At 37.9% G+C, this 27,422-nt stretch overlaps 1 protein-coding gene across 2 annotated transcripts in view; it reads left to right on the top strand.

Moving 5' to 3' along the window:
- LMBRD1 (LMBR1 domain containing 1) overlaps positions 1-27,422 on the top strand; it is a 63,979-nt gene that overhangs the window by 18,421 nt on the left and 18,136 nt on the right. For both annotated transcript variants that reach the window (XM_064412322.1, XM_064412321.1), the window contains exons 7-10: positions 3,904-3,977; positions 20,162-20,287; positions 22,690-22,842; positions 26,624-26,688. In XM_064412322.1, coding sequence (XP_064268392.1) covers positions 3,904-3,977; positions 20,162-20,287; positions 22,690-22,842; positions 26,624-26,688 — 418 coding nt within the window. The remainder of the gene's footprint in view (positions 1-3,903; positions 3,978-20,161; positions 20,288-22,689; positions 22,843-26,623; positions 26,689-27,422) is intronic.

Below are 27,422 nucleotides of genomic sequence, written 5' to 3'. Positions count from 1 at the left end.
GTTGCTACTCTACTAACCTCTGCCACTCGTTCATTGACTGAACAAGATAGTTGATTTCCTTTGTGGCAGTTTTCTAACTTTTCTGACTGTTTATCTTCAGTAAGTCTTTACAATAAGACTTCTTCCTGTTCAGAGAAAAACAAAAGTTAGGACTATTGTGAAAGCAGACACTGCCAGCATCTCCTCTCTGTACTTTAAATACAAGTCCCCGTTTGAAGCAAGGACTCCAGTGTTGTGTCCACTGATGCTTATGGTGGAGAGAGAGCATGCTTTCTTCACTTAGCTTTTAAATGCTGCTTGGATGCTGAAGTTCACTGACTTTCAGGACATGGTGAGTGTGTGTGATGTTGTGATGGTCTTCATTCATTTACCTAATGAAATGTAGTACTGCTGTTCAGTCAAAAGGAGATGAGTGGTTCTGTCTATTTGGATGGGAAAGTTTTGTGGGTGTTACAACTCCTTCCCGTTGCTCTTACAGTACTGACCTCTTCTAAAATTGTTGTTTGCAGTTGTTATACTTTATACTAGGGCTGTAAGGAGATGTTGAGAAGGCCAAACTCCATTGAATAGCATTTAACACTTAAGTGATGTAGTTCATGTGCTTAGCCAGGGTATGTTTTCAGGGTAAAGGTGTGAAGGAAGTGCTTTATAGCTGAGCCAAAACAGACTTGATGTCACTTTGCGTTACCGTTTCTTGAATACATTTGTAAAGTTGTTTAACAGACATTCATCCCAATGCATAAGTACTGCATTACTTTTTGTTCTTGATATGCATCAGAACATTGGCGTCTGTGTGAATATTTTAGGACACAATCATACCAGCCTTCGTCAAGTCATATTCTGCATTAGTCTAGGAATTCTGTACTGAATAAAAGTTCCCTTCAGTGGCATATACCAAACACTGACAGAGCTAGCTAATCCCTTCAGGGCCCATCAACTTTATAATGTATAGTTTGCTTAAGTATTCTCTAATCTGATCCTCTTCCACCATCCTCTTCTACGTATTCCTTCCAACTTTTCTCGCTGTGCTCCCTGGCCTGGATTTCCTGAAGTCTGGTCTTGCTGGTAAAAGACTGAGGTAAAGAAAGCATTCAGTAGCTCAGACTTGTCATGAAAAAGTCCTGTCCAGATCCCCTGCCCCACTCAGCAACAAGCCTCTATTTTGCCTCTTCTTCCTCTTGCCACTTAAATACTCAAAGCTCTTGTTTGCTTTGACAGCCTTGCTAGGTCTTTAATCATATGTTCTGTGCTGTAATCTGTGCTTGTAAACAGAGGAGATGGGGAAGACAAATCCATAGCTTATTGAATGTTTTGGCTGTCTGCATGTTGGTGTTTCTCTTGCTTTGCAAAGATTATAACAGCTCAAGAAAAAATGCTACTTAAACTGTTTATACATGCATTTGATTATTACAGGTTGAGCTGAGATGTAAGCTAATTTTTCCAGGTGACCTTGATATGACTGTAACAAAGTATTTGGCTCTGTCTTTGCTATGAAATACAGTATAGCCTATGTTTATTTCTAGGAGAGTAAACCGATTAAGGTACTGGGTTGGGATGTGAAAGTCTGATTTTGTTTTCTATTAGCATTCTCCTGTGACTTGTAATTTCATAGGATAATTCAGATTGAAGAGACCTCAGGTCATCTATTCAAATCTGCACCAAGAAGGCAGCTGTAAGATCAGACTGGGTTGCTCAGGGTTGCTTCATCATCTAGATATTCAAAACCCCCTAAGTTTGTAGACTGAAGTCATTGTGGAAAAATCTCTCCTCTTACCTGTTGTGGATATACTTGCTGTCACCCAATTGTCTCACACTTGACAGCTATGCACCACTGAAGAACTGGGCTCCACCTGTTTGCTGAACAGACAGCTGTGTTGGGTGTCTCCAAACCTGTCTCTGTTCCAGGCCAAATAAGCCTGACTCCCTCAGCTGCTCTTCACAGCATGTGCTCCAGCTTCCAGCCAACACAGTTCTTCCATTAGCTTGCTCAGGTTTATCAGTCTTAACCTGCAGCAGGGGCCTCAGAAGTAGTTGCACTGTATGGTCCCTTCCTTTAACAGATGGACCTGCTGCTGTTGATACAGCCTGGAATGCCGTGGGACTTCCACGCTGGCATGGCATGCTGCCGGCTTATCTTCACATTGCTGTCTCCCAAGAGCCCCATGCAGGGGTCCCTTCTGTTTTCATAGAGCTACTCCACAGACAGCAACTCTATGCAAAGGGTTCTTCTGTGTTCCAGGTGCTGGAGGAATAAGGACAAAATGCTTGCCTGTTGTCTTTACTTGTACCTATTGTCCTGGTTTTATATTAATTTACCCTTTTCCTTTGTCTGTAGTGGCCTAAGAAATACAGAGATCTTGAGACATAGAACAAACATCCAGTCATCACGTGGTAGTTGGTTGTGGAGTTATGAAAGGAGTGCAAACTCATCCACTGAGGCAAAGCCTGATAATATACTTCTGGTATACAATTATCAATTTTTCAGCCAGTTAGTTTCTTAATGTTGCATTGAGCACAGTTCAGACTTCTAAAGTGGATATTAAATGTTGGTTTCAAGTACATGTACAGGAGGATCATCAAATACAGTATGTAAGTACATTGTGTGATATGTTACAAATAGGCACCACTTGTGGGCTATTTTTTGCCCCTAAACTTCAAAAACTACTCAAATTTTCACAGCTACTGAATGAAAAATAGTGCTAGGTGGTTTTTGGTAGGTTTTTGCGGTTTTTTCTTTTGGGTTTTTTTGTAATAAGGTTTAAACATAGCTGTAGTATTTGAAACACAGGAACATACTGCTTTTTGCTCTGGGGAAGTTGTTTGATATTATCTAGCAAAAATAGTAAAGGGAAAGATTTGAGCAATGAAGTTGGATTGGTTGTGCTCTTCTATTAGTTTTTGGTGGTTTTGGAACAGGACTGCAGGGTTAGTCAGAAGCATGGTGCAGCTTCTCACAGAGTAAGGTTATGATTTCTCAGTTTGTGACTGCTTAGTGCTGTGTTCAGTAAATAAGAATGGAAACTAGCTAATGAATGGAAACAAGCTAATATATCTGTGTGAGTAGAAATAAAAGTTACTGTAAATTCTTGAATTAACTAGAGGGGAGGACATGGAGAAAACAGTAAACTCTGGTTATGACTGAGCACAAACACGAAATTGTTTGCTGAAGGTCAATTTCTGAAGTTTATTATAAGTGTCAATGTTACTAAGTAACCAAAGCCACTTGTGATGTTTTAAGTGGTGAGGTTAGGGACAGACCTGTTCAAAGGATTATGTAAAAGGTTTTAGGGAGTTAAATGACTTTATTTGGTCACTCTTTTACTATCTCTTAAATTACTAGAGTTATGAGACTACAGTAACCCTATAGTCCCCTGAACCTTTTCCAGTTTGTTGGTCTGTATATTCATTGAGTGCAGCTGAGGATTTTTTTGGTTGGTTGGAGAGTCCATGCTTGTCTGATTCTGCATAATGCTATTAGGAGAGATCAGGTGATAGTAAATGAAACTAAGATGAACCATCCAGAATGCACATGAAAGTTGTGCAAGTTACCACAGCACCCTGGGGAGGCCAGAAATAAGTCTTGAAGAGGTATTAGACAGTTATGGGAGTGAGTTCATTAGTGTCCTTTCAACCATTTGGGCCAATGTACCTTCTGTGAGCTTGTGAAAATGACAAGAGTCTGTCCTGGATCCTGCAATTTGGGATCAAGATCTGCTGTGGTCAAAAAGCTGTTTTAGGTAAGTTTTTTGTCCGAGTTACAACTGGTAACTATGTTTTAATCTTTTTAGTCTTTTTCATGAGCTTAAATCTCTTCTAATTTAGGAAGAAGTGTCTCTAACTAATTTAGGAAGAAGTGTTCTTATACATTTACTGTATTTTCAACACGTTCTTTTTTTTTCCCAGATGGCTTGACTGCACTTTCGTTTTCCATTAGTTCCTTGACTGTGATTGGAATGTTGGCAGCTATCACTTACACAGTAAGTTGTTATGCAGCATTTGCAGATTTTTACCTTCATGATACTGGCTCTACCTGTGTGGAAAACTTGTCATCCTAAAAAGATTCAGCAGTGTCTTTAGCTCTGGATTTTCATGGTTTGAAACATTCATTCTAAGTTCTACCTTTTTGCTGCTAATTTAAGGACCACTGTGTTATTAGTACTGAGGAGAGACCAGACTTAATTTTGATGTGTTTATGCAAGTCACGTTACTTATGACTTGTAACACAGTCACTGACTTTACTTGCTCTCGAGCCTTTTGCTGTATCAGGGTGGAGAAATAATTAAATGTTGCACTTTTTTTATTCATTGAACTATGGCATAACCTAGAGTTGATATGGAGCTAAAGTACTAAAGAACTAAAGTTCTTTCTGAGAGGGATTTGAAAGGGCTCATTCGGTAACCAATTGTAAACGGTATAATAAAGGTTATATTAGTTAAACTGCCTGACTCTTGCTTTTACATACAAAGAAAAGGAACTGTTTTAATTTACTGACTTGGACCAACATTTAATGTTTATGTGGTCATTTGCTTTCCCAGTCTGTTCTCTTTCTTCAGTCAGTGAATAATCAGTGTGTTTGTAATGCTACATGTTTTAATTTGTCATCAAGGTAAAATTTTGCAGCAAAGAAGCTTAAAATCTTAAGGTAAATGACTGATAACAGAAAAAGCTTTAAAGTTTCTCAGAAATTACTGGTTTTCTGACAGGTTTTTATCTTTAAGTTCATGTCCTTGCTAATATAATGTTTTCTTCCTTTGAAACCTGGCTCTAAGATGGTTGTTCCCATGTAGCTTTGCTAGTGAATTCTAAGTGCCTTTGTAGCCATAACTTATGCAGTAAATTGTTTTGAGGCATTGGTACCTAAGGAGGTGTCTGTTTCAGGCAAACTATAAATGTATAAAACTTGAAAAAGGATTTAAGAAAGAGGGGAGGGGGGTAAGGTGCTCATGAAATAGTACCTTTAGACTCTTAAATGAGTAACAAGTATAGCTAATGATTTTCTTTCTCCAGCTGGTGTAAGTTACAGCAGAATTATGGAAGGCAGTTCAGTACAGGTTCGCAGATGTGTCAGAACACTGACAGTGTAGTGGCCATCATGGTCTGTGCAGGCGGTAGGAGAGCAACTGGGTGGATCAACTAGTGGGTATTTTAGGTGAGCTGAATTGCTCTCAGCCCCATTGATGAAGTGCTTTAACCTGATGAAGATGATTAATTTTATTACTTTAAGCCTTTTCTTAAAGTGATATGGGTCATTAAATTATTCAAGCTATCTTGCTGACATCTGGATCATGTAATGGTCAAAAAAGATCTAGACCTTTACTTAGCCTGTAATAATGTGCCAGATTTTAGTTTCCCTTAATTATGGAAGAAAAGGTTAATTTCTTGTTTGGATTGCTGAAGAGTACATATAGTGTTATTTTAGCCATGATACTAGCAAAAAAAACACCTTTGCTGGGAGAATATCAGTGTTTTGTTCAAACAACCAAGTATGGTTTTTGTAACTGTCAGCAAACATCTAAAATGTGAGATTGTGAAAATAAAGCAACTTTATTCCTGACTGAAATGTGAACAATTGACAACAAAAACCATAACAGATGTGGTGCTTTGGGATATGGTTTCATGGGCGTGGTGGTATTCTGTCAGAAGTTGGGCTTGATCATCTTGGATGTCTTTTCCAACCTTAATGATTATGTGATTCTTGGAATTTTTTTTTCAATTTACTGCTAGTATTTCCTACTTCCAGTGTTATTGCTTGCTTATTTTTGAACCCATACTGGTTGTAGACACCATTCAGCTGAGTATCACAGTATGCTTCTGTCCTCAACACTAGCTGAACCTGGAAATATGTGGAACCTGGAAATCCATGTTCAGTAACTTTAGTGTTCTGTGTTGTCTGTGTTTTCTCAGATGAAGACAATACCTGAATCTTCAATATTGTTGCTTTAGTGTCAATGTATTTACAACTTATACAAATACTGAGTGATAAATGAGGTGAAACATCAAGCATGAGAACTCTTATCTGAATGCCTTAATTACTAAGACTTTTGGGCTAATTTATTGCTTTGTAAACTTCAACTGAGCTGTCTATGCAAGTGCCCGGAGTGTGAAATTGATTTCCTTTATTTTTAACTGTTGTATTTCATCCTGATGGAACTATCTGTTCTGTTTTACAGGAGGTGTTAAGGGAGAGTGGGAGAAATGGAGGAGCTATTTTACAGACATTTTGGGCATGAGCTCCCACAGGAGTGGGTTGTTATCTATGTCTGATGTGAGTTTTTTGTCATTGTTTGCAGGCAGTTGTAGAATCTTAGCAGTGAGCTGGCTTTGGTGTATGGGTGGACTGAGGTACAAATGTGTCACAGACAGTGAAATTCACCTATTAGAAGGTCCGTTCTCCATGTTGGACAGTGTTTTCTTTGTGCTCTAGAGCTTTTATAACGCCTTTCCTACCAGCAGTGTTGGTCAGGTTTCCATATTTAAGCTATTTTCACCTGCAACAGCATGGGTTGAACTTACCCAGTGGTATGACATAATGCAAAAATTACTTCAGTAACAAAAGTTTTCTGGCCTGTTGTATTTGTTTGAACTTTAGGAAGAGGTTGGCTCAGAGTGTAGTCTGTCTTTGCCAGTTTGGATTACTCCACTTGCTCTACTTCAGAGCAGGAGAACAAGATTCTGGAAGGAGTGACTGTTTTCTCTAGGTAGTTTGTGGTGTCTTTGTGTTGTGGGGTGGGGTTTTTTGCTGTATTATCCTTGTATAAAAAAATCACCTCTAGATGAGACAGACATGAGTGCACAGACAAGTTTTTGTTTTTCAGGAAGCCTTCTACTGCCTATCAAATTGTTTATCCCAGTTTCCAAAGGTGGGAGATCTTTGTGCTTAGTCATCAAACCACTCTTTGATCATTGGTGTTGTTGTTTTTAAGCACAGAAAGAATATTACGTAAGAGTGAACACAAGAACAAAGACACCTATTCCAAAATTTTCCACAAATGTTTAGTAGATGATGGAAAAAAGGATAGATGAGGACACCATGTGTGGTATCTGAGTTCCTGTGTCTCTGAATGGAAGTGATCTCAGATCTGTGGTTTACGCAGTGAAGAGTTGAGGATTTATATGATAGACATAACTGAAAATTTTTGATATTCCCCTGACTTCTGCATATCCTCAGCCTGTTTCAGTGCCAGGGTTTGCTATTCTATTGTTAAGGGAAATGAAGAACAGGTATATCTGGTGTTCAGTGTACTCATTCACAGTAAAGGAAAAAAATCTATGCTAAATGCTTATCTAATAAAGGTTGTATTGTAATAAGTAATATGTTAGCAAGTCCCTTCATACCTAATTAAAAATGGCTTTACATTGAATGCCTACTATAACACAAAACACTAAAAATGAATAGGAGTGCTGTGACTGCAGTTGACTGATTTAATCTTAAAATGTTATTTATGGAAGAAACCATGAAAGAGATGAATCAAGTGATTTTATTGAAGTCCCTGGCAGTGCAATTTATCCATTCTACAATTAGTTAAATGTATGTTAACAGTACTGCTTTGTGTGGCCTTCATCATGAAGAATTAGATTATGGCGGCTCTAAAATTGAATTTTTGTTGTGGTAATGTACAATAATGTGAGAAGTTGGGGGGAAAAGGCTTTGGCACTGTCAGCAGGTAGCCTTGAATTTGAGTAGAAATAGAGAGCAAAAGCTCACTTCAGCATGTGTGTGTGCCTAGGCTTCCTTCATGAAAGCATATCCTCCTGCTTCCACAGGAGGAGGGATACAGCAGGGTGGTGTTATTGACATTGTAAATGGCTGCAGTTTAATTTATAGAACTAATAAATTTACCCCAAGGACTAATGTCATTAAAACCTATTTTTTAAGCATCAATCCACCCTGATTGGCTGTTAATGCAATGAAGAACAGAATTCTTATCAGATCATACTGTGTTGTAGCATTTGATATGTTGGGATTTGGGGGTGAAGGTGACAGTTGAGGGACAACAGAAATTGAAGCATCGTGCTGGACTGGATTTGTGGATAACTGAGCACTTGTTACTGACTATAATACATATGTAGGTAATGTTACAGTTCAATGGGATTGTCATTATATTAGATTGCTGGGTTCCATTTTCTATGGCTTCAAACATCAAAATCACAATAAATTTGATCTAGTGATACATACAGAGAAGAGCTTTTCTTGCATTTTGAGTGAAAATGCAGTTTTGCTTTTGAGTTGTGAGCTTTTCCCTGGCATCTGAATGGGGTAGGATGAAGTACACTCTTACAACTGAAATTGCCAAAGAAATAAAGCTTCTTTGGTATGAAAAGTTCCTGATCTCCTCAATATCTGTGAAAAGTTAAAAGCTAGTTAAAAGCTTTTGGAGGTATTAGTAATAAATACTGATCCTGAAAGCATCTCATTCCTTAAGGTAAATCACTGGTGAGGGTATTAGCATGGAAATTACCAGTTTAAGGAGTTTGGTGCAAAAGTTGCTTTTCCAAAAAAAGTCAGTGAGAAAATTCACAACTACTTTCATTGATAACTTAATACAGAAGATTGTGTATGTACTTGGTACTTTTACTAAGAAGCTATAATTATTATAATAATTAGATTTTAATGCAAGTTTTATGCTTGCTAGGAAATATCTTCAGGATTCAAGAGCAAAGTAAATGCTTTATGGTATTTCTTCACACAATGTCATTCAAATGAGAAGATGAGCTGCAAGGAAGATGATTAAGGAGTAAAATGAGCATTTAGAGGATTTTAACTCCACACATTAAATGGATCATTTGGAGTTGGTTTGTTCTCTTTAGTTTTCCATGTAATGATATTTGGGACAGTCCTACAGAATGTGGCAGCAGTGTCTTCTCTGGGCTATAAAGGTGTCTGGCTGTGAGATGTGTGGTTTTTGAATCCAAACCTTTTTCTGGTAGAGTTGGCATTCTACAGGAAAAACAGAGCTTCTCTAACACTTGATTGCAAAGAAAGATCAGAGGTGTCTAGCTTGAGGCTAGACATGTTGGCGGTAGTGTGTAGCGGTAATCTAAAGCAGACATCTTTGTTGTATTTGACAAGTGTCTCACCTTATTAAAAAGTCCGTAGCAGTAAATTCTCAAATTGCTTCCTTACATTTGCCCTATAGACTTTCACTTTTTTAGTTTTGGGTTTTTGGTTTTTTTTTTAATTATGGTCATTCCAATGAATGACCATAAGTACCTTCCTCAGGTACTTACTTTTTAAGTAAGTAAAGTGGGCACAGAACTGAATTGTCTAAATTTCCCAAAAGCTTGGACTGTAGCAAGCATATAGGTTAGGACCAAAGAAACCAAAAATCAGTTAGACTTCTGGTCAACCAGAATGTTTTTCGACAGCATAACTTGTTTCTAACTGTGTATAACAGTTTGAGTGCTGTCTCTAGATCTTATTCATATTGTTACAGTACAATTTTTAAACATAATTAAAAATTCTGTAAGCAAGTTTATGGACAATCTGCATTGCACTTCATTCTGAAGCTTCAAAAATTTTATTCTGGAGAAGTTTTGAGCTAAGCTGTTTTCAGAGTAATAATTCCCATGTCAGCATTCAGCTCTTCACACACTATTATACTGTTGTAATAGGGTAACAGCATCTCTTGTTGGTGATGTGGCTTTGCCATGTTTGGAAATTGTACATCTAGCTCATGTTGAGCCTCTCCCAAAAACTCCGCATAGAGAAGCTTGTGAAATATGGGCTGGATGAGCAGATAGTGAAGTGAATTGAAAATTGACTGAATATCTAAGCTCACTGATGGTGATAAGTGGCATGAGATCTAGTTGGAGGGCAGTCACTTGTGGTGCATGCCAGGGATTGATACTGGTTCCAGTTCTGTTCAACTTTTTCATTAGAGATCAGGATGATGCGGGAGAACCCTCAGGAAACTTCACACAACTGGGAGAATACCCTCTGCAGTTTACATTGGAGCTATCCAGAAGGACCTTGCTAGGCTGGAGAAATGGGCAGACAGGAACATCATCAAATTCAGCAAGGGAACATGCAAACTGAGGAGGAATGAATGTGTGCCTGTCCAGGGAGAACCACTCAGGAGAAAAGCAGTTCTGAGAAGGACCTGCGAGTTCTGGTGGACATCAAGTTAACCATGAGCCAGGAATGTACTCTTGCTGAGACGAGGCCTGTAGTATTCTAAAGTGCAGTAGGAGAAGTATTTGGTTTGTGTCTTTATTCTCAACCTTGGTGAGGCCACATCTGGAGTTCTTGTCCTCTCGGTACGAGAGAGAAGGAGCTGTAGAAGGGAAACTGGTGAAGGCCTGCAAAGATCATCAAGGCACTTTACTCTTATGGAGAAGGGCTGGGAGCTAGGACTGTCAGCCAAGACAAAAAGATGACTTAGGGGAAGTCATGGTGACATGTACAAACGTCTGAAGGAAGAGTATGAAGAGTATGGAGCCGTTCTGTGTTCACTGGTACCTAGGAGTGGGACCAGAGGCTGAGGGCCCAAGCTGAAACACTGTGAAGGTGTCTGACCACTGGCACTGGTTGCTTAGAGAGCTTGTGGAGTCTCCTCCTTGAAAATACTCAGGAGCCATATGTACATGGTCCTGGACAAGCAGCTCTAGGGGACCCTGCTGGGGTAGAAGTGTTGGACTGGTTGACTTCCAGAGTCCTTCCAAAACTCAGGCATTCTGCTGTGTGGATCTTCAGGGTTTACAGTGGTACCAGTGGGTCACACTGTGTTGTACCTCATGGTGTGAGGTGTCTTTTCTTTATGCTTGGGTCTGGCCTATGAAATGGCTGAGGTGACAATGATTGACAATAAGATTGGTTCTTTATTGGATTAATTTTTTCTACCATACTGGTTTTACTGTTAGAAGCTAATTTAGCTCATGTTGGACAACTATTTATTCCATCACAGCTGTTCATTTGTGGGAAAAAAAATTTATTAGAGATTCTTACTATGATTTATTCACCTCAGTATAACTAGTATTTCAAAAAGTACACTGGGCACTCTGAAAAACTACGTAATGTCAGAAAATAAGTTAGTTATGTGTTAATAACTGCTAGTTTGTGCAAGATTATTCTGTCAGAGGATACTAATAACTTTGAAATACTTTGGTAGCTGGCAACTTTCATAAACTAATTGGTTAAGTGAAAGGGAGACTGCCAGTTCAGAGTAGGAGAACAACCAAACTTTTAATACCTCTTCTTAATCTAAGTAATGCAAATTTCTTTTTCCTTTATTTTGTAACTTTGCATCTTGGTTGGGCAAAATGCAAAGTTGCTTCCTTCTGTAAATAGATGTAAAAATATAAAACCTTCACTTATGTTTTTTTTGACTGACTTTGAGCTAATACTTTTTAGTATGTCTTCTTTAGAATATAATACTAAAACTTCATGTTGGAATTTCCTGCTGAATACACCGAAGAATCATCTTTTCTTGGTTTTAATTGACTGTTTGGAAGACCAGGAAGGGACAAGAAAGATGTAACTTGTGTATGCTAAATTTTTTAACTTCTTAGGGAGAAAAAATAAAATAGTATAGGTGAATAATGTAGATGAAGTCTACAAATACTTGATACATTAATATTCCTGGCAAGTGCATAAACATATTTCATTTTCTCAAGTACATGCAGTGTTTAAATGAGCAACATTATTTAGACCTATGTCTTGATATGTCTCGGTTCTCAGCATAATACTTAATTGGTAGTTGCTTTTCTCTTTTCCAGCTTTATCACAAAGTCTACTTTTTTGGCATTATGTAATATAGTACTGAAGTACAATGCTTGGTACTTAAAATTGTTTTGTAAGACGTGAACAGGTGATCTTCAGGGGGCCAAATCCATGACCTTGATGATTTATACTGACAGCTTTCTATGTCTATAAATATGGAATAATAACAAGAAAATTATAAATTAGGCCTGCAGTGCTATGCTGGTTTTGGCTGGGGGTGAATTTCAAACAGTTTCACAGATGATGTAGTTTGCATCTATTCCTTCATTGATGTGTTTTTCATTGAAATGGTTCTACATGGCCTTAGGTATTAAAACAGTTGTTGTCAGCTCCAGATTGCTATTTGAATTTGAGACAGAATAATGAGTTGCTTGTACAACGATAGGCAGATGAATTTGAGTGATCTTGTGCATTTCACTTAGCATGTCCTTGAAGGATGACTATAATTGGCTTTGTAATTTTTCCAAACATTTAATAAGCATTATTTGATTTCTTATGGAACTATAAAATGCTCATTTTTTTCTCCATCCTGAAAGAAGAAATGCTAAAAAGCATAGCTTGTCTACTCATAAATGTGATGACTTTTTGACTCCTAATTTTTGTCCAGATTATGGTTTACTTTTCCACAGTTGATGTTATTAACAACCAAAGAGCTTAAAACCTTTAAGAATCTGTCTAACCTTAAAAGCACCCATTCTCTAGTGATATTCTTTTAAGCAGATGTCAAACAGCTATTGAGAAATTGAGATATTAGTAGCATTCATCATCATTACTATTTAATCACTTCAATGCCAATTCTGAAATGGAAATGTAATTCTTTCATTATGTTCACTTCTCTATGAAGTAATAAATGACAGTTATGAAAAATATTTAAAAAAAATAACAAACCAGTTGGATGGTTGTTTTAACCACTTGATTCATACTACACTGTTGAAGAACTGTAGATATTAAACTGGTGGATAAATTATAGTTTTGTACTTAAATTTTAGAATTGGAAAGTGGATTAATCTTTTCGTTGTTTATGCTTTTCTAAGCCTGATCATGTATAGAAGGTGACAACTAGGCAAAATAATTCTGGTCAATATTGTAACTGAAGCAAAATTAACTCTTTCACAGATGTTTTGGCCAGCAAGTACAAGTACACAGTGTGTATTAGAATAGCTGTAGTATGCAGCCTGTTTTATTTGGCTTCTGTATCTTATAAATCTTGACAGCATTTTTTTTTTGTCCGCTTGAACACTGACAAATAATGCATCTGTGTGGTGCAGAGAAAACATGACGAGAAATGAGGGTGAATGTATAGCAGGATACTGCAGGGAGGAAGAATAGAGAAATGGAGAAACAAGTGCTCAGTGCAAGATTTGTGTTGAGTACTGCAGATCATACAAGAATTGCCATACTGAACCCATCTTTTATTTGATTAATCTGTTCCACACTTTGAGATGTTTTTTGTAACAATGGTATTCAAAAATTGTGCTCTTATAGCAACTGAAGACTAGATGCTAAAATTTCCCATGAAAAACTGAATTTTTGCAGATAACGTGTTGAATGACTTGAAGCTGTATGGCATGAGATTTTTAGAGGAGGTAAATGGCCAACTGTCCATGAGAGTTTGCCATGTTCAGATGCATTTAGTAGGTTTTCTCCTTTACCCCTCATAATTTAAGGGAAGATACATGAACTCCTGTCACTATTTGCTATGCTTAATGGTGTTTTGGAAATAAGATTCTTGAATTCCAATTTTAATTTTTGAATGGTAGTATGAGTAGATAGTCAGAGATGGGAGATGTGGCTTTAGAAGAAGTAGATGATGAGTCCTTGGAACGTCAGGTTACTTTTCAGGAGAACTGTGCAGTCAAACTGCACGGAGAAGGTACAGTTTCAATCAAAGTGGAGTCCCAGTTCCTCTTACACAAACTCAGTGTTGCTTGTATTGGTGTGACACCTGAAAGTGCACCTCCCTTGAGACTGTTTAATTGGACTGACCAATGTGCTCAGTCAGAAGCAATGCTGGCAAGAATGCCTTGTTATCCATAGGAAGCTCTTCAGTGTAAGCAGCTGAATTGTGTCGATTGTTGTAAAGGGTAGAAGGTATCCTGTGAATTCCCTTGTGGTTAGCATAATTCAAATAAAAAGCTAATTAGGCTACTAGTATATAAAAACATCTTCTATAGCAAAATAATTATTTAAATTGAGGGGGGTTTTAACTGGGGCATTTGTATTGAAGAAAATTAGCTCATACTTGACTGTTTTTTAAATACTGCATATATTAAAATAGTTTAGCTGTTTCTAACTCTAATAGATGCATTTTTGTCAGTCTACTTGGTAGAACTGAACATTTTCTTTCAAGGTTACACTTGGAGGTAAAGTATTGAAATAAGTTGTTGTAAGAAAATAGGAATATTAATATTTTTGTCTTTGAAGCTGAGAACATTTCTGGTGTCTTTTATATGGTGGTTATAAGAATTCTGTTTTATTTTGTCTTTTTTTATGTGACTTCGCTAGAGGGCACTGCTGTGCAAGAAATGTTTGTCAATATTTATTTCTGTACTTCTTGCCCAAGACTAGATAGACATGTTTTAAAAAGCTCAGTGATAACCTTACATGATAAATAGACCCCTTAATAATAAATGGAGTAGGAAGCCTTTCTGATAATGCTACACAAGTATTTTTCATTTTATTGAAATCACAAGTTTATTTCCTAAATATCTTTAACCAGAAAGAGCTGTTAAGCTGTTTTTATTTTTAGTTCTGGTTGTGCACCAAGCTGTTGAGAAAAAATTTACTTGTTCTGATTGATCTCTAACAAGGAGAGATTATCCTGTTTGGGCCACAGGTTAATCATTTGACCATATTTTATTAGCTGAACATAGCAGATTAGAAAATGAAACATAATCATCTTCCAGTTAGATTATAATGCCTGATGGCTTCAGGCTTTTTGTGGTAGGTGTTCAGCTTTAAGTTATTTAACTCTATTTTAAAGTCATTTACTATATTAATATGGTTTGCTGTCTTCCTCTCAACTGATCTGTTTGCTTATGGCTGATATGGTTGATGATTAGGTGTTCCCACCTTAATACTCCCTTTAGGTGATATTCTTTCATAGTTTGTGCAATTTAGAAATCTTACACTAGAGGTTACAGTTTCTAGTGAAAAACCTTTCTGGATATTTTTAATACTCAAGAGTTTATCCCTGAACTAGTTGCTTGATGCAACAACTTCAGTAAAACATGATTTTACAACTTGTTGCAACCTCACTTATGTTCTGCTTTCTGTTTGAATGACAATTAGCAGCATAGCAGGCAACTAATAAAGACTTCCCTTATCTGGCCATGGGTTGTGTGATTTTGGCAAGCCTCAAGTGTTGTAATATGCTGAGTCTGCAAGAGACTAAGAATCAGAACAGCAACTCTTCCTTCTAAATCCTAACTGTGAGTGACATGAGAGTGGCTGAATCTGTTGCAGGATGAGAAGAACAGTGATCTGGGAAAAGTGGAGATAAGCAAGTTAGACACAATGCTTATGTAGTTTCTCATAAGGTATTTAATGCTCTGTCTGGAGCATGGGGTTTATTTGGGTTCAGTGGCATGCTCAGAGAACAGGTAGAGCATGCTTCTTGCTGCTCTTCAGTGCCAGCCAGTACTGCATAAAAGTACTGATCTATTTGTAGTATTCATGGAAGTTACAGGCTCCTCCTGTAGAGAGATTTATGTTCAGATTACTGTCTGACTGAACTACCACTTCCATGAGTAACAAATAAGACAGGAGTCTCAAAAGCTTTGTTTAGACTGTTCTAATGGGGTTGGGAAGCTGGGTTTTCTGTTGCAGTAAGTTGTTCTGTGTTTTTCTTCTTATCCTTTAAAGTAGAAGGCCTTATGCTTCAAAACGTCTAAAAGTAAAAACTTCATTTATCCAGAGATGCCTGTGGGCAGAAACTCAAATGAGAACAAGACCGCTGCTCATGGATGATGCTTTTAACTTGTAGTTAATAGATGGTCAGCTCTTAGGATTTGGCTTTCCAGCCCTTAAGCTAAATGATGGTGATCTCTTGTGTTGAGCACTTGTGGTAATTCAAGAGAGGGGAGATGTTTCTAAAATAAGTTGATTTAACTATAAATTTAGATTATTTTTCTACTCAAAAATGTGGTTTCAGTGAAGCAGATCTGGCATCCAAGCAAGAGCAGGGATAGAGCCTGAGGTCTCAGAGACCCATCTCAGAGACCAACATGTGTTAATAGATAACAGCCTGAACACTTGGTGTTTAGTACCAGACTCAGTTCCTTTTTAAGAATCTGTGTTACAAAACTGCATGTATACTGTAATTGACCGGACATTTGGATGTCTGGTTTTACTCTTTGGTACAGTGTCTCTTATTTGACTTAACAATTCTAGACCAAAAATTGTCTAAAAATAAGTCCTGGAATCTGTTGTTTCAGTGGTATAAATATGTCAAGAATTAATTATTTTGTGTAAATTCATGTACATAAATTAACTTGTGTTAACTGCTTTAAGGGCTCTTTTTGATATGTTTTGATTCATATTCCAAACTTTGAACCCACGGTTTGTTTCAGGACTATGGTCTCTCTTGGCTGTAGTGTACGTCTTTGGTTTGTTTTCCTTTGCTATCCTCAATATGTTGTTTGCTTGTTAAGTTGCAGATGCCTAACATAATAGCCCTTGAATAATGTAATGCTTATACTAACCCAAGGGATTAAAACTTTGTCCAGGGCAACTTTGAACTTCTTTATCAGCCTGAAGGGATATGCAGCCTTGAAAATTAGTTAATACAGCTTCTGTTCAGACCTGTAACACATCGCATGAGATGATTCATTTTTCTGTCCTTCATTCTATATATTGTCTTGAAGGACCAATGTGTTCTTTTCCCACACTGATCATGGGAGCCTTACTTGCATAATCATCTTACTATTAGCATCTTCTGTATTCAGGGAAGAACTTTAGACAGCTTTTATCCCTGGAGCAATTTTGATGTTCAAGTAGGTAGTTCACATTTTCAAAAACAGCAAAACAATACATCACTTTGAGAATTGTATTTTTCTTTGTAGAAACTTTAGTCAAAGTTTAAAGCCCTGGATTTTATTTCTTAACTGTTTCATAGAGTGAATACTTTCATTGTTAATTGATATGCTAGCTGTTTGAAGAGCAGGTGGAAACCTCAGATGTTGAAGTCTAATTACTTCTAAGCTCAGGTTTGTAGAATTGTTCAGGCACGTTGTGATAGTAATCGCTTATGTGTTTCTGCATACTGGCACTGGCTAGAAATGTTTTGTGCTCCAGAGAGGGACGTCAGATAAATTGTGACCTGTCTTCTAGCTGACTATTTTGTATGGTGTTCAGATGTCCCCTAAATTCTGTAGTTACACTACTGGCTGCCCTGAGTGAGCTCTTTGGGGTTAGTATGGGCCCAATGCTGTTTAGTCCTCGCAAATGACCTGGGAGATGGGGTAGAGTAATCATAGAGTTTGAGAAATATGTAAAACTGGGAGAAGTAGATAAAACAGAACCAAGAGCTGCCATAGAGGCATTGACAGATGAGAGGATGGGGCCAACCAGAATGGCATCAGGTTTAGCAGATCTTCAGGTAGTTTCTTGAAATGGGTTTATTGCAAGCAACAGTTAGTGCTTGGGTCTGATCAGCTGGGAGATGGTTCTACTGGAAATGACCTGAAGTCCTAGTGGGCAGCAAGGTGAGCATGATCCAGCAGTGTGCCATGCAGCAGAAATACAGACAGTGTCCAGGGCTTGCCTCAGCAGGACTGAAGACATTGTCATTGTACTTGGCACTTCCAGAGCCACATCTGGAAATAGTCTGGTTTTGGTCCCCTAATTTATGAAACAGGTCAACTGTAGAGGCTCCATTGAAAGCTTATGGACATGATTATAAAATTGCAGAGAGCAATCCATAAATGAAAGCTGAAGGAATTTTGTTTGGCCTAGAGAAGAGAATTGTGGGAGAGTGCTTTTTACAGAATCAGCTAGGTTGGAAAAGACCTTTGAGATCAGGTCCAACCTCCACCACCTCCCTGGGCAGCCCATTCCAATGCCCAATAACTCTTTCTGGGAAGAACTTCCTTATGTCAACCTCCCCTGGCGCAGTGTCCTCTTGTCCTGTCACTGGTGGCCTGGGAGAAGAGACTGATCCCCACCTGGCTACAGCCTTCTGTCAGGGAGCTGTAGAGAGAGATAAGGTCTCCCCTGAATCTTTCTGGGCTAAACAACCCCAACTCCCTCAGATGCTCCTCATAGGACATGTGTTCCAGACCCTTCACCAACTTTGTTGCCCTTCCCTGGACACATTCCAGCATCTCAACATCCTTCCTAAATTGGGGGCCCAGAACTGGACACAGCACTCAAGGTGCAGCCCCACCAGTACCAAGTGCAGGGGGACAATCACTGCCCTGGTCCTGCTGGCCACACTCTTGCTGGCACAGGCCAGGATGCCACTGGCCTTCTTGGGCACACCCTGGCTCGTATTCAGCTGGCTGTCCATCAGTCCCCCATGTCCCTTTCTGCCTGGCCAGTGTCCAATCACTGTCCCCAGGCTGCAGGGGTTTGTTGTGGCCAAAGTGCAGAACCCAAGACCTGGTCTTGTTAAACTTCATATCCCCTGATTGGGCCCATTGGTCCAGCCTGTCCAGGTCCCTCTGCAGAGCTCTCCTACCCTCCAGCAGATGAATGCTCTCCCCTAGCTTGTTGTCATCTGCAAATTTGCTAATGGTTGACTAACTCCCCTCACCCAGTTCATTAATAAATACATTAAACAGAACTGGGGACAACACAAATCCCTGGGGGACACCACTTGTGACTGGCTGCCAGCTGGATGCAGCACCATTCACCACCACTCTCTGGGCCCAGCCATCCAGCCAGTTTTAACCCAGCAAAGAGTGCTCCTGTCCAAGTTCTGGACTGCTGGCTTTTCCAAGAGAATGCTATGGGATATGGTGTTGAAGGCTTTCCTGAAGTCTAGGTAGACAATATCTGCAGCCTCATGTGGGTGGCAAAGTGGCTTAATACTCTCAAAGGAGGTGGTCTGAATGGAGAGCTGACAAACATTTATAGACAGTTGTCAAGCCCAGGCTAAGTTATGGCGTATTCAAAAATACAATCGAAAACAGGCAGTGCCTTGCTTTGGGTTCAGTGCATGAGACTTTGGTATGTCAGAGTAGTTTTCTAAGCAGGTCAAATCGTGTCTTGTGTACAGAAAACTCATTATATGACAGCATGTATGGTGACATTTTTAACACACTAGCATTTGTGTTAGTTCTATTCTCAGCAAGAAATGTAAAGCTGTGCTTGAAGGAGGGAGTGGTATTTCTGTGAACATCTAGAAAACTGCTCTTCAAACTTCTGGAAATATTGAAAAGACTTGTAGACATGGCCCTTAGGGACATAGTTTAGTGGTGGACTTGGCAGAGTTAGCTTATGGGTTGAACTGGATAATCTTAGAGGTCTTTTTCAACCTAAACAATCCTCTGAAGCTAGCAAGTGTTCAGATATCAGACTCTAGTAAAATTGTGTGTGTTAATTGCTGAGGGAGGAAAGATCCTTCCTGCTGAGCTCTGCACTAAGAGCAACATATCATCTGCAATAAACAAATTACAAGCTTATGGCTGATGTCTCTAAACTGCCTGGAGTAACTTCTGATCTTGGCCTTGATCCATAAGAATCATCGGGTAACAGAAAAAGTAGTGTCATTTTGTTTACCTTGCCTCAAATATGTTTCTTTTTGTTAGTGGAAAGCTTATGAACTTTGCATTGGAAAAATCTGGGTGTGCTGTTGATGTAGAAGCTGGCAAAACACTTTGAATTACATAGAATTTATAATGAGGAATAATTTCCAACAAAATTTATGAATGTGAATGGGTGTCTAAGCAGTCTTGGAATGTAACTGAGTTCAGATGTTCACATAACTTTTGCTGCCTTTTTACTGCAGAATTTTAGTTTTAGTAAACCAGGTGCTTTCAACTCAATTTTATTCAAAATCAACTTGAAGATTACTGACTGCAAAGAAATTGTGGATGCTTTGCTTCTAAAACTACTAATGTTCAATTTCTAGAAATTTCTGTATTGCACAAAACGTTGATTTTGATCTAAAGTGGGAAGGTTAAGGTTTCTGGAAGCTATGTGGTTTACAAAAAATGAGGGCTGGTTTAATAAATCCTCAGTATACTGTGCTTGTATGAAATCTTAATACATGTCTGAGTGGTCATGAGACACTTAAGTACCACTGGAATGATGTGGGATGCTGGAATTGGCATGGCATGTTTGTTTTGTTCAAAAGAGGAAAGGAATTGGATGCCTTATTAAGAGATGGGATGGCAAAGCCACTCATTTGTGCTACCTCATAGCTACAACACAGAGCAGCCTTCTCAGATGACAGTATATGGCAGAAAATTTGAGTATGTATATTTCCTTTTTTTTAAGGCTTATGGTATGTCAGCTTTGCCACTAAACTTGATTAAGGGAACTACCAGTGCATCTTATGAACGTTTGGAGAACACTGAAGATATTGAAGAAGTGGAGCAACATTTACTGAGGATTAAATCAAAGGTAAGGTCTTCATTGTTCTCAATTTCTTAACGATTTTTTTTTCCCTTGCTTAGTAGTTCACAGTCATGCTGTAGAGCCTGTTCCAGAAAAAATAGCAAGTCAGAAATTAATAGCTTGCAGTTATTTGAGTTACTTTGAAGCACATGTGGTCACTTGTGTAGCAGTGATTACATTCTTTGTCAGTCCTGCAGCAGTAGTTACTTCTGTCTAGCTAATAAGTGTTAACAAATTAAACTCAAGCTTCTCCAGGCTTGTTTGGATGGAAGAGATGCTTTGTAGGTATTAACCTCATTTAGTCTTCTACCAGAAATAGCATCCAGTTTGATTTACTCAATGCAATATAGTTAATGGTGGATACTTGCTACAAAGAGCTGTCATGATTTAGATTCATCAAACTTAATAATCTTTATGAATAAATAACAGCTCCAGATATTCTTGCTTCCCAGTTAATGTACCTTGCTGTTACAAATAATTTCTTTATGCAAAGCATACACATGGAAAGTTGTTCTGAGTCCTAAATATCCCTAAGATGTGAACACCATTTGTACACCCATGATGGTTTTGCAGCTAATGGGAATGCTGTGCCACACATAAGCAAGACCCTTTTAACAATATGAGTGCAAGCCAAAGGAGGGTAAGATTTCTTTAAATAAAAATTGACAGGGGAAAATCTCCCACCTCTTTTTTTCAACCCATTTCAGATAATGGCTTGACCAGTGTTTTTACAGCCTTGACTGGGAAAAGTGACATCAAGGTGCCTCGCTTCCATCCTGGCAGTCCATCTGTGCTGTTGGGTGCTCTGTGATAGTAGACCTCAGAGATGTTGAAGCAGTTCCAACAGTCTTCCCCTGATACTTGGCTTACCTCTACAGTGTGGGCATCTTCAGTGTTCTAGATATTTTGTTGAATAGAGAAATCTAAAAAGTAGTCTGTTTAAATTATCATGTTCTGGTTTTGCACAAAGTACTACAACAACAAAGGCATCTCGTACTGGAATCAGTATGAGAAAAAGGAGAAAGCTGTGATGATTGAATCATTACTTATTACAGGAGACCTTGTTGGATTGTGAAAATTTGCATGCAACTGGTCTTATTGTTCAGTCTGGTGTAACTTTAGGTTCAAAAACTAGGAAGTTCTTAATTTATGTTTATATTGTAATATGACCTTTAGTGAAAACTAATTTTTCTTGGTTTATGGATTCTGGTCAGGATTCTGCCTCATTCTGTAATGGAAATCTTAGTTCTTCAGTTATATGTGCATTAAGTTGTGAAGAAAGTATTACTGAGACTACTATACAGTAAAAACTAGAAGTATGAAGGTATGCTACTGAGATTCAATATGTAGTATGTTCTTGTACATGTGGTAGGTTTATTTCATTAGTCTTAAATAATTGAAGCTTGAACATGCAGATTGGGAGCTTGAACTGTTGTCAAAAAGTCCTTTTTAAGTCACAGAGGTGCTATACAGGGTATAGTACATGGGCTCCTATTAAAAGTACATTGTAATCTCCAATTTAAGTGTTATGTATGCTTATAATGTGTAGTCTTTTTGACAATTTTTTTTAATCTTCAGTGGTAGATATTGTTATATTATTTGTAGGAATGATCCTTTAAAATAAGAGGAAATTTAATAAGGAATTTCAAGATTTTAAAATATAGTTTTAGTACATTTTCTACTATAAAATCTTTTTTCCCAAGTATGAGTTTATAATACACAAGCATCAATGTTAGAAACAATTTTGGTTCAGCTCCCTAGTGCCCATTTTCTTGCTTTTGCATTTAGCAAATAACTGAGGTGTGAGGATGTGCTACTCACTTTACAGCAGAGTGTAATGGTTCCTGTTCAGTGTAAAGGCTCCAAATTAAAATGCAGTCCTAAACATAAAAATCAAACAAATTATCTGATGCATTCACCTAATTCTTGGGGTGATGCTACCTCTTATCTGACCTATGTTTCTTGCTCAAGAAATATAACTGAGTATCAAGTGGAATGTTGGAAAGAAAATAAGTGCTGAGTTGGATATAGAGACTTAATCATGGAATGGGAAGTGACCTGAAAATCACCATGTTCAACCCTCCACACAAAATATGGACATCTTTGAGGTTAGACCAGGTTATTTAGATCATGACTATGCTTTTTAACCATTCCTAGCCATGGAGACTATCCACCCTGTTAAAGTTTTTGGAAATTTTTGCTGTGGAAAATGGTTTCTGCCACCTAATAGGAATTCCTCTTGTTGCAGCTTGTGACTTTTGTACTTCATGCTCTTGATATTCCTACAAATTACACATGTATGAATTATATACTAGTAATTCTTTAGAGTTGTTGTAAATAATTTAAGTAGCTGTCAAGTATTTTCTTAATTTGGTGACTCTTGATCTTTTGCACTCTTTTGTACCCAGTGTAGAGATGGTCGTCCTCTGTCATCGAGGGATAGACGGACTTTACAACAACTGGAGGAGAGGTTAAGGACACTTAGAAGGAGAGAGAGGCATCTGGAGTCTATTGAGAAAAGCTGGTGGACAAAAGCTTGTGAAGCTATTCGACCTCTAAAGGTAAAACTTCTCATTTTTGGTACTTAAATTGAAATAACTTCCAGCTTTTCCCCACTTAAATCACAGGTAAAGTTTATCAGTTACCACCCTGAATATCAACTGCACCTGTTTTTTTAATTTACTCCATTACTACCCAATGATAGCCCTATATTGAACTCTGAGCTGTTGAAAAACCTTCTACTTTCTCAGCTCTGATTAAGATTAAAAATGAACAAATCCTAGCTGATTTACTTTAGTGCTACTGCCACAGAAAATCTGAATATCTTACTTTTTTAATCAAACATATGAAAATGGGAGGAAGAGAAGGAAAAATTCTATAGCTGTCAGTTAGCTTAGGTTAATCTAAATTACATGTATCCAGCAGAAATGAGACACTTTGATAATATATGCATTTGGAACAAGCATCTTGCCAAGGAATTCCTTGATAAATAGTAAGCTAGCTGAGTAGAATGTAATGTTGTGATACTTACCCAATGAAAAAGGAGATGGCTACTGGGGCAAAGCTTTTATCTTGGCCTCTTTGATCTTAGGACTTTGATTTTCAGTAGCTACCTGGTTGTGAAGACTAGTACTTTATTAACAGTATTGCCATATAAAGTATTTCTTGCCAACTAGATGTAGGAAGAAATTTCAGCATTACTTTCAACTGTAGGCTGCTTTTGGGAAAGCTGGGGGTGGGGGTGGAGGGTGGATAAACAATTTCTTCTGTCATTGCTGCTGTTAATGCTGAGTGCTGAAGGCAATGGGCTGGAATTGCCACTGAACAAAAGCTTTCAGTGTGCAATTCTTAGTGGAGTTATCTTGCTATGATACATTACAAATATAGTCTGAGCTCTTTTATTGAAAGGACAAATATCCCAAACTATTCAAGTTAACAGTTTGGAGGCTTCCTTTTGATTTAAAAATACTTAATACAGCTTGGGTGTTAAGTATTAATCTTCTACAACTTTTCACATAAAGCTCAAATTTGAGAAATATGTTGGCCATATATTTTGTCTCTGGCACTTGTACATTTCATTGTGTTCTCACGGGAAAGCATACAATAACATTTACTCACAGCTTATCACCTGCAGTCTGGATGGTATTCCTGTGTCTCCTTGTTTTTGTGGTTTGAAAGCTTTATATTCGCTCAGTAACTGTGACGCTCACTGTGAGTTGATTCATGAATCACAGACTAAAGCAGAGTTGCAGGTGGTTAATTTTTCCTGACAGATTTTTCTTGGTTGTGCTATGAAGCATGTCAGAGATGTTGTTTACTTTGACTAGAGCTGTCCTGTGAAGGTGGTAATGTCTATTACTTAATTGCATGTTAACTCTTGCAGAGCTGTTTTAGTGTTGTTTGAAGAGCCTTCAGGATGTCTTTGCAGATCTATAACTTGTGAATTGTTCAGCTGGGCTTTAAGAAAGGTGAAAATCTATTTGATATCCATATGTAGTACTTCTGTTCAATGTAGAAGTACAGAAAGTATTTTGGAGCTTTACTTACTGTTTTACAACATTTTCATCTTCAGTGCCTTCAATTTTGATATTACTGTTCAATTATGTGGCTGCTTTGCAGACTTCAAGAAAAATTCCATTTCCTGTGAAGCAATTACTAGATAGAGAATCCTTTTTTCTGTTTTGTATTTGGGATGGTCAGTTTATGTGAGTTGCGGACTCTTATTGGGACTAACAGAACAGAATAACATGTTCAGGAATTGCACTTAGTCTTCAAGGTCTTTTACAGTGTTAGCATAGTGTCTACATTCAAACTTCTGTTACCATATTGTCTTGAGGACACTACAGTGTCATCAAGTGTTCTTGCTTTAATTGGTTTATTACTGCTAAGTATCTATTAGCATGTGATTTGTTGTTAAAGGCAAAACTTTCTTCTCTAAGTAGAAAGCCTCAGTTGATTATTATTTTACTCAAAGCTAACTCAAAGATGAATCTGTTAGTTTTTCAATTCAGTCAAAAGATGCACATCTGAAGATCCCAGGGAACTGAGTTTTGGCCAACATGAGGTTGTTGAGTAATGTTGAATTTGTCACATTTTGTAGAAAGTAATTAGACTTGGCCTTTTTTTATGGATTCTTACACTTCATCTGATAGTCTCAGCAACAAGAGAAATGTTGTATACTATAGGAGTTTTTAAATATTTTTTTTAGGGCAAAAAAACTCCAGAGCACATAGCTATGTGAACATGGCTGTGTGAACAAGACTATAGGATATGAAACATGGAAGTCTGCTCAAAAATAATAAATTGGCAGTATTGCACCTGTATTTTCATTGTGTACTTTGCAGCTATTGGGAGTAAACTGGAAATACCTACGGTAATATAAGGAAATCAAGTGCTCGGTTTTGAGATTTCTGTGAGCAGAGATGCCCACTCTTTCCAAGGCTCAACTCCTTTTGTCCTGACTGGAGTGGCACAGAGGGGAATAGGGAGTTGCCATCAGTCCATAAAACCTCTACTCTGCTGTTGCTTCCTCTTCACACTTTGTTTTTATTCCAGTATGAGTGGACTCCATGAACTGTAGTTCCTGTCAGAAGCACATGTGGGATCTCTGTAGGCTGCAGCTTCTTTTATCCTCTTGTTCTGATCTGGTGTTCTCCATGGGCTAAGTGTGGTTATTTGTTCCAGCATAGTCCTCTTAACAGGCTGGGGCAGAAATGTCTTGCTCCATTCTCTGAAGCAGCACCTCTTTTGCTGAGCTTGGTGTCTGTCTATAGGGTGAATATTAACAATTTTTGGAAGTACCAACTGTTTGTGGTTTGTTTCTGCTCAGAGTAAATTAAGTCTGAAATTCTGTGGTTATCTTAATAACAATTCAAAATTATCCACCAGTGAAATAGCTTAGCTTGACTGGTCTGGGAGCAGGGATAGGAGGCAAACTCCTAACCCGAACATTTCTAAATGTTAGATGTCACTTCAGAAGACAGGCATATTCCAGAGGAGATACAAATACCTGTCTAGTGGCCATAGCTGGCAGAAGGTACTGAAGAATTATGAGATTCAGACTCTTGCCCTCTATTGGTTTTCAATATTTCCCATACTGCTAATATGTAGTAGGAGTTTGCTGTGGAGAGGCAAAATCTTAGTACATTTAATTATGTGGAAATGCAAAACTTAATACTTACCTTGATATTGATCTCTAAATCTATATCTAATAAGATCTACATAATTTGAGTTGTTCTGTAACTGATGTTCTAATACTGTATTAGAGTTTGCAGATGGAAGTTTATCTTCAGAATTGAATGAACAATAATAGCATTGTATCTCTGATACAGAGTTTTTAATGAGCAGGTGTAATAAAGTTCTTAACCTTTTCATGATGGTTGTGTGCCAAGTTTTGAGGCGATTAAAACTGTGAAACTCCCTCATTCACATGGAAGACCGTGCATTGTGTACCTGTGTATAGAATTTTGGAATAACTCTGTCTTGGTCTCAGGTCTAGCAGTCTGAAAATGTTGTTTTGGGAAGTTCAGTGACTTACCTGATTGTAGTCCATGACTAGGATTTCTAGGAAAATAGTGATACTATTGGAACTGTAACTAAACAAGTTTCCTACCTAGGCTCTCTTCTGTGTATCATCCCCTAAACTCCCCAGGGAAAAGATTGTGAGGGAGAAAACCTGTCAGAAGGAGGGAGAGTCGTTTCCTGAACTAGCTGATAATCCAAGAAACATAGGTGGTGTTCTGGTTGAGACATCTTGGAGAATCAGTTCCTGGCTTGAGTGCTATATTTCTTATGTCAACTACAAACACTTTCAGTTAAATCATTTTAAATTTTTACCTGTAGATCGTGTGGGGAGTGTTTTTCATCATTGTGGCATTGCTCTTCACTGTGTCTCTGTTCCTGTCAAAGTAAGTGCATTTCAGCATTTTCCTTGACCATTTAAATACCTAGTTTCTGCTCTAATAGAAAAATTTGGTTGGGTTGCCTCAGCCCCCTTATTTTTGGTGTTACATTTCTGTCAGTAGAGATGAACTTCTCATTATAATAGTATATATTGAAATGGAGCAAAATGTATCAAAACAAACTGATGAAAGAACATGATTCAGGTGGGAAACAGTTCTGAATTGAGACAGAAATTAAGTGTATATATCCAGGAAGTTTTAATTCAGATTATGGAAATATTCTGCTTGCTTGAATGAGTCTTATTGCAGGTACTTCTTGGTTAGCAAGTGCTTAAAACACTTGTTAGCTGCTGGTTAATAGGTGCTTAAAATCTTCCACTAAATTACATGTTTAATCCATTTTGAACTGCATTACATTGAAATGGTTTCATAGTGTCAAAAGCAACATAGCCAGCTGCAAATCTGGTAGATTTCAATGTGGATTGACACAAACCAAAGGTCTCAAATATTGGCATTTTTGATCTGTCAGACTGGGAAAATAAGCTTTATGACCCAAACTGGGGAAAAGCAAAAATGCTGAGGAGATGCAGAAATCAATATATCTTTCACAGAACAAGTGCAGTGAGTGTGGTAAAGCAAAGCATGTGTCTGTATAGATGTTAGACAGCTGTCACTCTCTGGAATTAGTTCAGTTTGTTTTTTCTTTTGGGTTGCTCTTTCAAAACTAAAGACAAAGCTCT

This window comes from Passer domesticus, chromosome 3 (genome assembly GCF_036417665.1).
Source record: "Passer domesticus isolate bPasDom1 chromosome 3, bPasDom1.hap1, whole genome shotgun sequence".
NCBI lineage: Eukaryota > Metazoa > Chordata > Aves > Passeriformes > Passeridae > Passer > Passer domesticus.
Note: the sequence above shows the minus strand (reverse complement) of the source record. Positions and strands in the feature narration are given on the sequence as shown.